The following is a 13,924-nucleotide window of genomic DNA, read 5'->3' as shown; positions in this document are numbered from 1 at the left end:
GTATTTCTTGCTCATATTACATGTCCAATTCAGATTGAATTTGGGGGAGGGGCTCTGATCCAGTTGTTGGAGATGGTGCCCATTTCACACTGTGCCATCTGGACCAGGTTCTTGGTTACTCAGGCAGGGGCAGAAGCATATGGAGTGTAGAATATTGGCTCCTTTAAACAGAGGTTGTTTATTTACACATGTGAGTGTAAAGCACATCACTTCTGCTCGTGCTTGTCAAGACTAGTCTTGTGGCCCTGTTTGGGAAGTGAATGTGTGATTCTTGTGAACTAAATATGCAAAGCACTTGGACTACAGTGCAGGAGATGATTAAGGGAGGGGGAAACTAAAAGCTGAGAGATTTCATGTTATGCAACATACAAGGTTTAAAGAACAAACATAAATGCATGTGTTTATGTACTATGCAATGTGTTAGCAGGGCCAGCTCAATTTGAGAGCCTAACAATGCTGTTGTAAATTTTTCTGTATGTTTTAAGAATCTCCTCCCCACGCCTTCATTCCTTGACTCCCAGAAAATTAGCAGAGTAGGCACAAAGTGGCTGCCAACCGGCCTTTGTTCACTTCATTCATTAAATATTTGCATGCCACTGGTGCTCATGGTATTGGTTGTAGAGCCAGCTCAGCACCCATAGGAGTCCCTGGGTAGAGAGTGGGTAGTCTCTTTCTCTCTTGAGAAGAGGCTAGAAGTAGTGAAACTTTTCTTCATGCCTGTTAGGACAGCGCAGAATCTGGTTCTGCTGCTGTTTCTGCTGCCTAGTGAGGGCTAAGAGTAGATCTGCAGTGGGAGAAAATGGCCAGCACATGACTTTTGAAAATTAAACCTCCCTAGTTAGTGCCAGATCATTTAATGATTGACCATCCAGATTTGGGTTTCTCTTCCTATATGCAGTCTGGATTTTGGCTGATTCACCTGGTATTATCTCCCAAATGATGTTTGGGATTCAGCGATGGGGAGTCAGGGAACCCTCATATACTTTAAGAAAAGGAGTAGCTTCTCTTTCTTCTAAATACTATATTCAGGAGTTTCCGTGGTGGCGCAGCAGAATCTAATCCAACTAGGAACCATGAGGTGGTGGGTTCAATCCCTTGCCTCATTCAGTGGGTTAAGGATCCAGCATTGCTGTGAGCTTGTGATGTAGGTCACAGACACGGCTTGGATCCCAAGTTGCTGTGGCTGTGGTATAGGCCATAGGCTACAGCTCCAATTCAACACCTAGCCTGGGAACCTCCATATGCCACAAGTGTGGCCCTAAAAAAAAAAAAAAAGCAAAAATACATACATACATACATACAATGTTCAGCACTTATCAGTTTGCTCCTCATGTACCATGGCTGAAACAAGAGGAATATTGATAAGAACTTGACATTGCTGCCATACCTTTGTCTAAGAGAGATAGATGGACTGTAAGCAGGCTCTCTCTCTCTCTGTTTTTGTTTTTTTGCTTTTTAGGGTCAAACCTGCAGTATTGGAAGTTCCCAGGTTCCCAGGCCAGGAGTCCAATCGGAACTGCAGCTGCCGGCCTACGCCACAGCTGCAGCAGTGCAGGATCCCAGCCTCTGAGCTGCAGCTGCCACCTACACTACAGCTCATGGCAACGACGGATCCTTAACCCACTAGCAGGGTCAGGGATCAAACCTGTATCCTCATGGACACTAGTTGGGTTCATAACCTGCTGAGCCACAATGGAAACTCCCAGCAGTTTTTATTGCCATGTTTCATGTTGTCTTGTTTTGATAGAGCCCAGAGTTCAAGTACCCTAATGCCTCCCCACCAAGAAAAAACAAAAATAATACTACTTAATTCCCAGCTATAGAATGAAACTGGAAACTGGCAATTTGGCATAAAAATAATTACAAGCAATAGGCTTAGGTTTTTTTCCCTAATTATTTTGTACTTTTCCTTTTTGCATTTAAATTTTTCGAGGGAGTTCCCTTCGTGGCTCAGTGGTTAATGAATCCGACTAGGAACCATGAGGTTGCGGGTTCGATCTCTGGCCTTGCTCAGCGAGTTAAGGATCCGGCGTTGCCGTGAGCTGTGGTATAGGTTGCAGATGCGGCTTGGATCCCATGTTGCTGTGTCTATGGCATAGGCCGGCGGCTACAGCTCCGATTTGACCCCTTGCCTGGGAACTGTCCTATGCTGCAGGAGTGGCCCTAGAAATAGCAAAAAGACAAAAATAAATAAATAAATAAATAAATAAATTTTTCTAATACTTTTTTAAAAAAACAATACAAAGATAAGGAAATTATTTATAATATATTTTAACCTAAAACCACTCCAAAAATATAACTAAAATATTATATAACCTTAAAATACTTAATATTAGGAGTTCCCTTGCAGCACAGCAGGTTAAGGATCTGGTGTTGTCACTGCCGTGGCTCAGGTCCACAGCTGTGTCATGAGTTTGATCCCTGGCCCTGGAACTTCCACATGCCATATGTGTGCGTGGGGGGGGGGGGCAACAAAACAAAACCCTAAAATAAAATACTTAAAATATATTAAAGTTTTATACATTATACACATGTTTTCTACATGTCCAAATGTTTTATATATTAGCCTTTTTTAGATTAAGAAGATAAATATCAAAATTCTATTCAAGAAACACAAATAAGTTCCAACAATGTGTACAAACCTGATACAGAATTAAGAGAGAAGTGGAATAAGGGTAGAGGGAAAGAGTCCAGAAAGATAAAAGAGACAGCCCCACCTATATGCATGCAGTCCCACCTATAGAAACACACACCTTACTACAACCCCATCAGAATACGGGCAGAGAAAGAAAGCTGCAGAGAAAGAGAATGTGAGTGTTTGTCTTCATAACACAACACTGTGATTTGGGGATTCTGATTGGCTACTGATCCTAAGTTCACTTGGGCATAAATGGTAGTATCTCTTGATATTTGTTGAATGAGTTAAGTGAAACTGATCCTGCCATATTCCAGGTATGAAGTATTTGGGCTATAATTATAAAATTGTAATTATAATCTTTGATAGTCTATAAAAATAGCCCCCAAACAGTTCTGTTAAGCTGATGTGAGTTATTGTGACCTAAATTCCAATTGTAATTCTTAATGATGGTATTCCTATATCCTTGCTTAACCTGACTAACTATATATGTTATTTCTGACAAGTAAGGGAGGTAACACTTTTTGAACAGTTTCATATTGAGAAAAAGTTACTTGATTTTAAATAGAATTTTTATAATGATTATACCCAGGGTTGGGATCTGCTGGAGGGGAATTTATTTTTAATCAATATTAAGGTATTTCCCATTCTTTTGAAAGGGCACATTAAACCTTTTGCTATATGCTCTTCAGCACTTTGACCATGGTTTCATCCAAACAACAGCTTATATTCTTCCTTGCTTTGTTTTTTATTTATTTATTTATTTATTTATTTAATTTATTTATTTTTTTTTTTTTTGTCTTTTTGCCATTTTCTTGAGCCACTCTCGTGGCATATGGAGGTTCCCAGGCCAGGGGTCAAATCAGAGCTGTAGCTGCTGGTCTACACCAGAGCCACAGCAACATGGGATCTGAGCCGTGTCTGCAACCTACACCAGGGCTCACGGCAATGCCGGATCCCAACCCCCTGAGCAAGGCCAGGGACCGAACCCGAAACCTCATGGTTCCTAGTCAGATTGTTAACCACTGAGCCACGATGGGAACTCCTATTTTTTTATTTTTTGACATAGGTGAGAGTCCCATATGATAAGGCATTTGAATGCTAGTATAATTCTTTTAGTGGATAAAGAAACACTAAAGCTTTAAATAAATGAAGAGTTAATGTCAAGGATAACCAATTTGGCTATCTACTAAAGTCAGGCTTTAGGTTTCCTCACAGATCCACATGTACTAAGTGAATAATAGACTCATTCCTTCATTTTTTAATACTTAACAAAACCTCTATGCTTAGTGTCAATCCACTTTATCTTGTCAGTGGATTCTTCTTATCACATTAAAAATGAAAGTGCTGACATTTTGGAGTTCCTTTTGTGGCTCAGCAGGTTAAGAACTCATCTAGTATCCATGAGGATGGGGGTTCAATCCCTGGCCTCTCTCAGTGGGTTAAAGGATCTGGCATTGCCCCAAGCTTTTGTGTAGGTTGCAGATGCGGCTTGGATCTGGCTTAGGTGTAGGTCAACAGTTGCAGCTCTGTTTCAACCCCTAGCCTGGGAATTTCCATATGCTGCAGATTCAGACCTACAAAGAAAATAATTAATTTTTAAATAATTAAAATGCTGACATTTCTATCCCATAAAATAGTTGCCAGGTAGATATCATATGATTTTCATGAATTGATAAACTTGTCCTTGAGAAATAGAGATGAGATAGACTTTCCCGAACATATAAAAGCTGAAGGAGTTAATCACCACTAGACTTACCTTATAAAAAATGCTAAAAGGAGTTCTTCAAGATGCAATGAAAGGATACTAATGATAACAATAAACATATGAAAATAAAAAACACACTGGTAAGGGAGTTCCCATCGTGGCTCAATGGTAATGAACCTGACTAGGATCCATGAGAACGTGGGTTTAATCCCTGGCCTTACTCAGTGGGTTAAGGATCTGATGTTGCTGTGAGCCATAGTGTAGGTCGAAGATGTGGTGTTGCTATGGCTGTGATATAGGCCTGCAGCTGCAGTTCCAATTTTATCCCTAGCTTGGGAACTTCCATATTCTTCAGATGCAGACCGAAAAAGGACAAAAAAAAAAAAAAAACCCTGGTAAAATTAAGTATATAGTCAAATTCAAAATACTCTAATGCTATAATATAAATATACAATATAAAAAGAGGTAAGTTGTAATGGTTACCAGTAAGGAGGGAGGAGTAGTTTAGGGTGGGAGAGTAGGATGTACAAACTATTGGATGTAAGACAGGCTACAAGGCTATATTGTACAACAAAGGCAATATAATCAGTATTTTGTAATAATTGTAATTGTAAATAGAGCGTAGCCTTTAAAAATTTCATAAATTTTTAAAAATATTTTAAGAAGAGGTAATTTGTGATGTCAAAAGCATAAGAGGGGAAGTAAAATATTTGAATAGAGTCTTTATGTGCTATTGAAATTAAGTTATCAACTTAATCAAAACATATCACCACAAAAAAAAATTGTATTTTATAAAGGCAGACCGCCAGAGAAGAACAAGGGAAAGAAATGGTATAAGACACAAATAAGTGGCAAGGTGTCCTGTGTTCATGTATTGGAAAAATCAATGCTGTTAAAATGTCCATACTACCCAAAGTCTTCTATATATTCAATGCAATCCCTATCAAAATTCCAATGGCATTTTTCATAGAAATAGAACAAACAATCCTGAAATTCACATGGAACTGCAGAAGACCCCAAAGAGCCAAAGCAATCCTAAGAAAGAACAAAGCTGAGGCATCACACTTCCTGATTTCAAATTTATTACAAAGCCATAGTAATCAAAGCAGTAGAGTAGTTGCATAAAAAGACACATAAGAATCCAACTAGGAACCATGAGGTTGCGGGTTCGGTCCCTGCCCTTGCTCAGTGGGTTAACGATCCGGCGTTGCCATGAGCTGTGGTGTAGGTTGCAGACGCGGCTCGGATCCTGCGTTGCTGTGGCTCTGGCATAGGCCGGTGGCTAGAGCTCTGATTCAACCCCTAGCCTGGGAATCTCCATATGCCGCGGGAGCGGCCCAAGAAATAGCAACAACAACAACAACAACAAAAAAGACAAAAAAAAATTAAATTAAATTAAAAAAAAAAAGACACATAAAACAATGGAATAGAATCAAGAGCCAGCAGTAAACCATGCATATACTATTAACTAATATTTGACAAAGAAGCCAAGAATACCGTTTCTTTAATAAGTGGTGCTGGGAAAACTGGACATTCACATACAAAAAGATGAAATTTGACTCCTATCTTAGACCCTCACACAAAAATTAACTTGAAACCGATCAAAGGCTCAAATTTGAGACCTGAAACTGTAAAATTCCTAGAAGAAAACAGGGAAAATGTTCCTTGACATTGTTCTTAGCAACGAATTTTTGGATATAACATCTAAAGCACAAGCAGTAAAAATGAAAATAAACCAGTAAGACTGATACCTGAAAGATGATACCGGAATCCGGGTTCTTATTCATGGCAGTCGAAGAATGAACTCGGCAAACACACAGGCAGCAAGCGAGCAATAGTCTTTTCTCTATTGTCTTAAAAGGTTTTTTATTCCTTAAAGTTGGGGGGGTGGGTACCAACGTGGGGTCCAGAGAGATGCTGTCTTCTCCCATTGGCCTTGCTCAGTTACCTATATCAGTCCTTGTCCAATAGGGTCCTAGGGGTGGAAATGTCCTGAAAATCTCACAGTATCCTTGCCTTTTTCTTCCATAAACTGAGTCACAGGAGATTAGGCATTAATGTCCATCTGGGTTTGGGTACACTCCCTATAGTAAACAAGGCCTCTGGGGATGTTACTCCCTGGAGTCCTTAAGCCACAAATGTTAATGGCCATATAAAGAATGCATCGAAGCCCATGATCCTACACTGACTACCTGAGTTAATATTCTCCTCAAGACTACATCAAAGTAAAAAATTATTCTGCATAGCAAAAGAAATAATCAACAAAATTAAAAGCCAACCTAAGAAATTTGGAAAAATATTTGCAAGCCAATTATAAGTGGTGAATATCCAAAATGTATATGGAACTCATAAAACTCAACAGCAAAAAGACAGTTGAATTTAAAAATGGGCAGAGGACTGGAAGAGGCATTTCTCCAAAGAAAACATACAAACGACCAACAGGTAAGTGAAGAGATGCTCAACATCACTCATCAGGGAAATGAAACCAAGCAGGATCCTGTGGGGCTTCTGGGCACAAGCCTTTCTTGTTTTTACAGAATAAACTTTAGCCTGCATGACCTTCCCTGAGTTCCAAAGGGCTAGTTCAAACAATAGCTAATCAGAGGAGAGTGGAGGCAGAGACCACGGAGGAGCAGTCAAGAAACAATATTGCAGCCTTGGGGCAGGGTCCTGGTTCCTCTTTAAGGAATATACATAACAATGTCTTTGAGTACTTCTGCATAACCACAACTCTCCACAAATGAAAACAAGAGAGGGCAACCACCAGAACCAGTCCTGGGGCCACCAAACATCAACTGTGAAGAAGAATGAAAACTTGCATCTATCCTGATCCTTATCTATGGTCCTATTTTCTACTCCCAAACTATAAAACCATTCTCTCCCAAAGGAGGGCACAGTCTTTAGGGCATTAGACTGCTGTGGCCTCCTTTGCCTGACAAAGCAATAAAGCTATTTTTTTTTCTCCTTTGCCCAAACTTTGTTTCTGCATTTCTACTCAGCACTGGTGGACAGAGGCCAAGTTTTAGCAACAGAAATGCAAATCAAAACCACAGTGAAATTAGGGAGTTCCGGTCATGGCGCAGTGGTTAACAAATCCGACTAGAAACCGTGAGGTTTCAGGTTCCATCCCTGGCCTTGCTCAGTGGGTTAAGGATCCGGCATTGCCTTGAGCTGTGGTGTAGGTTGCAGACGTGGCTCCGATCCCATGTTGCTGTGGCTCCGATGTAGGCCGGAGGTTACAGCTCCGATTAGACCCCTAGCCTGGGAATCTCCATATGCCACAGGAGCAGCCCTAGAAATGGCAAAATGACAAAAAACAAAACAGTGATATTGGCCTGTAATTTTCTTTTTTTACGTGTGGTATCCTTATTTGGTTTTGGTATTAAAGTGATGGTGACCTCATAGAATGAGCTTGGGAGTGTTCCTCTGCCATTTTTTGGAAGAGTTTTAGAAGAATAGGTATTAACTCTTCTCTGAATGTTTGATAGAATTCACCTGTGTAGCTGTCAGGTCCTAGATTTTTGTTTTTCGAAAGTTTTTTTCACATTTTCAATTTCACCACTTGCAATTGGTTTATTCATATTTTGTATTTCTTCTTGGTGCAGTTTTGGTAGGTTGTACCTTGGAAAGAGTCTGTCCATTTCTTCTAGGTTGTCCATTTTATTGGTGTATAGTTGCTTATAGTAGTCTGTTATGATCCTTTATATTTGTGTGGTGTTAGTTGTGATTTCTCCTTTTTCGTTTCTAATTTTATTGATTTGAACCCTCTCCCTTTTTTATTGATGAGTCTGGCTTAAGGTTTATCAGTTTTATTGATCTTTTCAAAGAACCAACTTTTGTTTTCATTGATCTTCTCTATTGTTTTCTTCATCTCTATTTCACTTATTTCTTCCCTGATCCTTATGATTTCTTTCCTTCTGCTAATTTTTGCTTTTGTCTCTTCTTCCTTTTCTAGTTATTTTAGGTGTGAGGTTAGAGCCTAATCTTTAAAATATTTAAATAGCTCATGTAACTCCACAACAAAAAAACAAAAAACCCAATCAGAAAATGAGCAAAAGACCTAAATAGACATTCCTCCAAAGAAGACATACAGATGGCCAACAGGCACATGAAAAAATGCTCAACATCACTAATTACTAGAGAAATGCAAATCAAAACAATGAGATACCACCTCACACTGGTCAGAATGGCCATTCTTAACAAGTCAACAAATAGCACATTCTGCAGAGGGTGTGGAGAAAAGGGAACCCTCCCTCACTGTTGGTGGGAATATTGATTGGTACAACCACTTCGGAAAACAATATGGAGGTTCCTCAGAAAACTAAATATAGAACTACCATATGATCCAGTAATCCCACTCCTGGGCATATATATGGACAAAACTTTCATTCAAAAAGATACATGTACCCTTATATTCATTGCAGCACTATTCACAATGACTACAACATGGAAGCAACCTACATGTCCATTGACAGATGAATGGATTAAGAAAATGTGGTACATACGTACAGTGGAGTACTACTCATCCATAAAAAGGACAAAATAATACCATTTCAGCAACATGGATGCAACTAGAGATTTTCATAGAGTGAAGTAAGTCAGAAAGAGAAAGATAAATACCATATGATATCACTTATATGTAGAATCTAAACTATCCCATAAATGATCATATCTACATTATAGAAACAGATCAAGGATGGGGAGAGCAGACTTGTGGTTGCCACAGGGTAATAGGGAAGAAGCAGGATGGATGGGGAGTTTGGAGTTGGTAGATTCAAACTGTTACATTTGGAATGGCTAAGCAATGGGGTCCTACTATACAGCACAGGGAATTATGGGGTAGAGCATGATGGATGATGGAATGAGAAAATGAATATACCATATCTATATATGAGTGTGTGTGTGGCTGAGTCACTATACTGTACCACAGAAATTGACACAACACTGTAAATCAACTATAATAAAAAAAAATCACAGATTACCTCACACCTATTAGAATGGCTGTTATCTAAAAAATAAGAGATAAATGCTAGTTAGAATGTGGAGAAAAGGGAACCCTCCTGAACTGTTGGTGGGAACATAAATCGGTAGAGCCACAGTGGAAGGTGTATAGAGGTTCTACAAAAAATCAAAGAACTACCATATGATCCATCAATCTCACTTCTGGGTATATATCCATAGGAAATGAAATCACTATCTCAAAGGGATATCTGCTTCCCCATGTTCACTGCAGCATTATTTGTAACCGCTAAGACAAGGAAACAACCTAAATATCCATCATTGAATTAGTGGATAAAGAAGATGTAGTATGGATATGCCATGGAATATTATTCAGCCATTAAAAAAGAAGAAATCCCTATCATTTGCAACATGGATGGGCCTTGATGGCATTATGTTAAGTGCAAAAAGTCAGGCAAAGTAAGACACACTGTATGATCTCACCTTCATGTGGAATCTAAAAAAGCTGAACTCATGGAAACAGTAGAATTGTGGTTGCTGGGGGCTAGGGACAATTGTGAGAGTTGCTCAGGTTGTATAAACTTCCAATTTTAAGTTGAGTAAGTCCTGCGGATCTAACATATAGCATGGTGACTGTAGTTAACAATAATCTATTAGATACCTGAAAGTTGCTAAGGGAGTAAATCGAAATGTTCTCATTGCACATATACAAAAAAGTAATTATTTGAATTGATAGAAATGTTAATTAACCTTATTGTGGTAATTATTTTGCAATATATACTCCTATCAAATCATCATATTGTATACTTTAAACTTAGTCTGTTTTAAATACATAAACACAGAAGTTCAATTCCTAGTTATATAGAGAAATGAAAACATATGTCCACAAAAAAATTTGTACATAGATGTTCACAGCAAAATTATATAATAGCCAAAAAGATGGAACAATCCAAATGTCCATCAATTTATAAGTGGATAAATAAAAATATAATATTTCCATATAGTAAAATACTATTTGGCAATAAAAATGAATGACGTACTAATACATGCTATAACATGAATAAGCCTCAGAAACATTAGGCCAAGTGAAAGATGTCAGACACCAAAGACCAGCCTATTACGTGAGTCCATTTATATGAAATGTTTATAAAAGGCAAGTCTATGGAGACAGAAAGTAGATGAGTGGTTGTTTATGCCTCTGGTGGGAATGGGGAGTCACTATAAATGGATAAGAGGTATCTTTTGGGGATGATACAAATGTTCAAAAATTAGATTTGAGTGATGGTTTAACAACTGTGTAAATATACTAACAGCCATTGAGTTGTATACTTTTAACAGATGAATTTTATGGTTTGTAAAGTCATATGTTAATAAAGTTCTTTTAAAAATAAGGCAAAGGGTTGCTGGAGGAGGCAGGCATCGTATATAAGGACACTTTTTTTTTTTTTTTAAAGGATAAGAGGAATTTATGTGGATGATATGGGTAAGATAAGGAGGAAGGAACCAGAGTGGAGAGAGAAAAAATAATAAAACAGAGAGGAATAAGCTGACAGGTCATAGACAACTGCAGCCGACTAAGATCAAGAATTAATTTGGAGAAGGAGAGGCATGAACAAGAGAAGGGACTTCCTTCCTCCTGAGGCAATAAGGGTGATGGGTGTGTTGTATCAAAAAGAGAACGGGAAGAAACGTGAGAGTGTTCATATTTGATGGCCTATATTTTTCTGAGTCATGTAGAAAACTAAGTAACATGTTTGAGTGATGAATTTGGTAACTCTAGAATGATTATGCAAAGAAATAAAAAGGAAAGCTGAGGAAATGAATAAAAGGATGTCAGAGACCTTCGAGCTTAACTGAGTTTAAATAAAAACTTGTTATCAGTTATCAGTCTTATATATTTTTCTCCAGGAGCTCTAGCTTTCCATGAAAAAGAAGCAGGAAATAAATAAATAAATCAATAAAAAGTGATGAGTTAACTGTCTGTAACCTTGTATTTGAACCGGTAAAGGTTCCCACTGAGGTTAGATGTACAAGTGAAGATTTAATCAGGTATAAAAAAACTCAACCACTATTTTGGATATGATTATCACAAAGTAAAAGGCAATTTTAGTAAAGCATATTTTAGAACAAGAATTTCGATTTAGTTAATCAGGATTAGATGTAAGTCATTGATATTCAATTTTTAAAGCTTACTGAGCCTCTCGGAGATTTTGTAAGTGGAAATTTGGTAATGCTTCTTTCCTTATCAAGTGGAAAATCTCAGAAAAATCAGATGCCACTTACCATTCTACCAGATGGTCCCTGTGAGGTACAGAAAGAAGTCTGGAGTGGTGCTTTCCCAAGCAGCACAAGGAGAGTTGCTGGATATGCAGATTCCTGGGTCCTTACCCAGAAAGACTGTGAATTACACTGTGGGGGTGTAGTCCAGACATTCTATACAATAAACCAGGTATAAAGGTGATGCTGATGTTAGAGTGGTGAAGTTTGTCCAACCTAGTAAGAATTTAAGCTGAAAATGGTGGGGAAATGATCCATCAAATAATTATAAAGAGGGGACAGAGATAATCTTTAATAGTTTGGCAATAAGCTTAAGTTCCTGCAAGATTTTTCTGGACTCCATTGTTTCATGATTAGCTCTTCAACTTTTAACTTAAAACCTTTTTGTCAAATACATTAATAACTTGGTAATTCCAAGAAAGAGGGTTTATTTATTTAATGCATGAAAAAAAACTAAAAGAGCTATAAAAAGATGTGAAAGGAAGAGAATAACCAGATCTCACAGAAAACAAAACGGGGTAGTAAATGTCCATCAAATGTCATTGCTCTTTCTCTGTTTGAAGGAAGATAAAGTTGCACACTGAAGCCTAATTGCTTTGACTTGCAGGACCAGAGTCATGGAATGTCAAACTCGAACTGCCACAGCGAACTTAGAACGTAACGATTAATGTTTTATTTTACGAAGGTGGCCTCATAATGTTTCCAAAGAAGCATTTTACATAGGTTGTATTAAAAGTAACCTTCTTTTCTTCCTTCCACCCTCCCCGTTCCCCTCTCCTCCCCTCCCCATATTACAAACAGCAAAAGTTTCTTGTGGATTATGCCCCTTTCCCTAACACAGAAAACCACAGAAACTTTTTGGCACTGCTCGCCTAGGTCCCCAAACTCTGCAAACCCAGCAAAGCCTCCCCTGGGTCACTTTTAGCCCCTGCTCTGCCCTCTGGCCCGAAGCTCGGCCTCCTCCTCTTTCCCCAACAGTCCTGAAAGTCCGGTTGGGTAGGGACGGGGCGGGGCGGGGTAGGGCGGGGCAGGCCTGCTCCATTGGAGCTAGACGGTGGGGGAGAACGGATAAGTCCCCTTCCGCTAACTGAAAGGCCACCCGCTTTTCGACGCCCCATCTGTTCCGAGAAGCATATATTTACTTTATAAGCTAAGTCTGGCCTCGAATTGGCGTTTAGGAGCAACGAGGAAAACTTCTCAAAACTTTTGTGAAACTTCTCCCCCGATGCGTAATTCCCCGATGGTCTGCCCCGAGGCCCAGCTATGAAGGTCCCCTCCCCCTCCCCGCCTCCGGTGAGGCGCGCGGAGCCACCGCCCCCCGTGTTGGGTCAGACGCGCGGGCGGGCGCGCGCCGAGTGGCCATCGTGGAGGAAACCGTCGGCCTCTTGGCGCCTGCCCCGCGGCAGCATGGACTACTTGACCACTTTCACAGGGAAGAGCGGGCGTCTTCTGCGGGGCACCGCCAACCGCCTGTGGGGGTTTGGGGGTGGCGGCGAAGCCCGACAGGTGCGCTTCGAGGATTACCTGAGGGAGCCCGCCCAGGGGGACCCCGGGTGCGGGTCCCCGCCCCACCGACCCCCGGCCCGGTCCAGCCCGGAGGGACCTGGTGAGCCCAGCCTTCCTTCGCATCCCGCGCGGCCGACTCGGGCTGCGGGCTGGGGGGAGGCGGAGGTGGGGGCGCTGCGTGGGGGCTGGGGGCGCTGGCAGGTGTGCTGGGGACCTCGGTGGCGGCGGGGAGGCGCCGGGGGACTAGTTCTGCTGGGGGGACGGAAGACTTTCTTGTGTAGCGTCGTAGCTCTTCCTGCTCTGCTCTTCCTGCTTTACTTCACCTAGACTCGACTTTCTTTACCCAACTATTTCAAGGGTATGATCTCTTACTTTTTCCCCGGGAGCGGAATATTGAACCAATTATGACGCTCGTGTTCCTCCTAGAGATCATTGAGAACGCCGTGCTTGGCTTGGGGCTTGGTTCGGGTCATGGTTTTTGTTTGATATTTGCCAACTGTTAGAATTCATATCAGCACTTAATAAGACTTTTGGAAAAGAAAATACTCAACTTGACAAGGGAACCCAATGTATTTTTGTATCGTGTATTTTAAAAGGCTACGTGTTGTCTTGAGGTGGCAAAACCTAGAAACTTTTTTCACGTACCGTGTCTTCTGCTTGTTATGTTTTCTTTCATCATAGTGGCATTGTACGATTCTTAAAAAAAATCGGTCATAATGTCATGATATTGCCATCTTATGGAATTTTTAAAAGCACTTGCTGAAGAGACAGTGGCATCTTGCTTATATGATAACTTTAATGTCCTTGGCTTCCTCTGAGTTAACAAGTAGCAGACATCA

General features: G+C 40.2%; 1 protein-coding gene across 5 annotated transcripts in view; it reads left to right on the top strand.

Annotated features, from left to right (window-relative positions):
* OXR1 (oxidation resistance 1) overlaps positions 1 to 13,924 on the top strand; it is a 523,168-nt gene that overhangs the window by 412,939 nt on the left and 96,305 nt on the right. The window contains exon 1 of one of the 5 annotated variants that reach the window (XM_047783422.1): positions 12,820 to 13,185. The exons of 3 other annotated variants lie outside the window; for them this stretch is intronic. In XM_047783422.1, coding sequence (XP_047639378.1) covers positions 12,843 to 13,185 — 343 coding nt within the window. In that variant the 5' untranslated portion in view covers positions 12,820 to 12,842. Of the gene's footprint in view, positions 1 to 12,819; positions 13,186 to 13,924 lie in introns of those variants that run through there. One more of the 5 variants, XM_047783426.1, reaches the window with a different exon arrangement.

The sequence above is a fragment of the Phacochoerus africanus genome, chromosome 6 (assembly GCF_016906955.1).
Source record: "Phacochoerus africanus isolate WHEZ1 chromosome 6, ROS_Pafr_v1, whole genome shotgun sequence".
In the NCBI taxonomy this organism is placed as follows: domain Eukaryota; kingdom Metazoa; phylum Chordata; class Mammalia; order Artiodactyla; family Suidae; genus Phacochoerus; species Phacochoerus africanus.
This window is presented reverse-complemented; position numbering and strand designations above follow the sequence as displayed.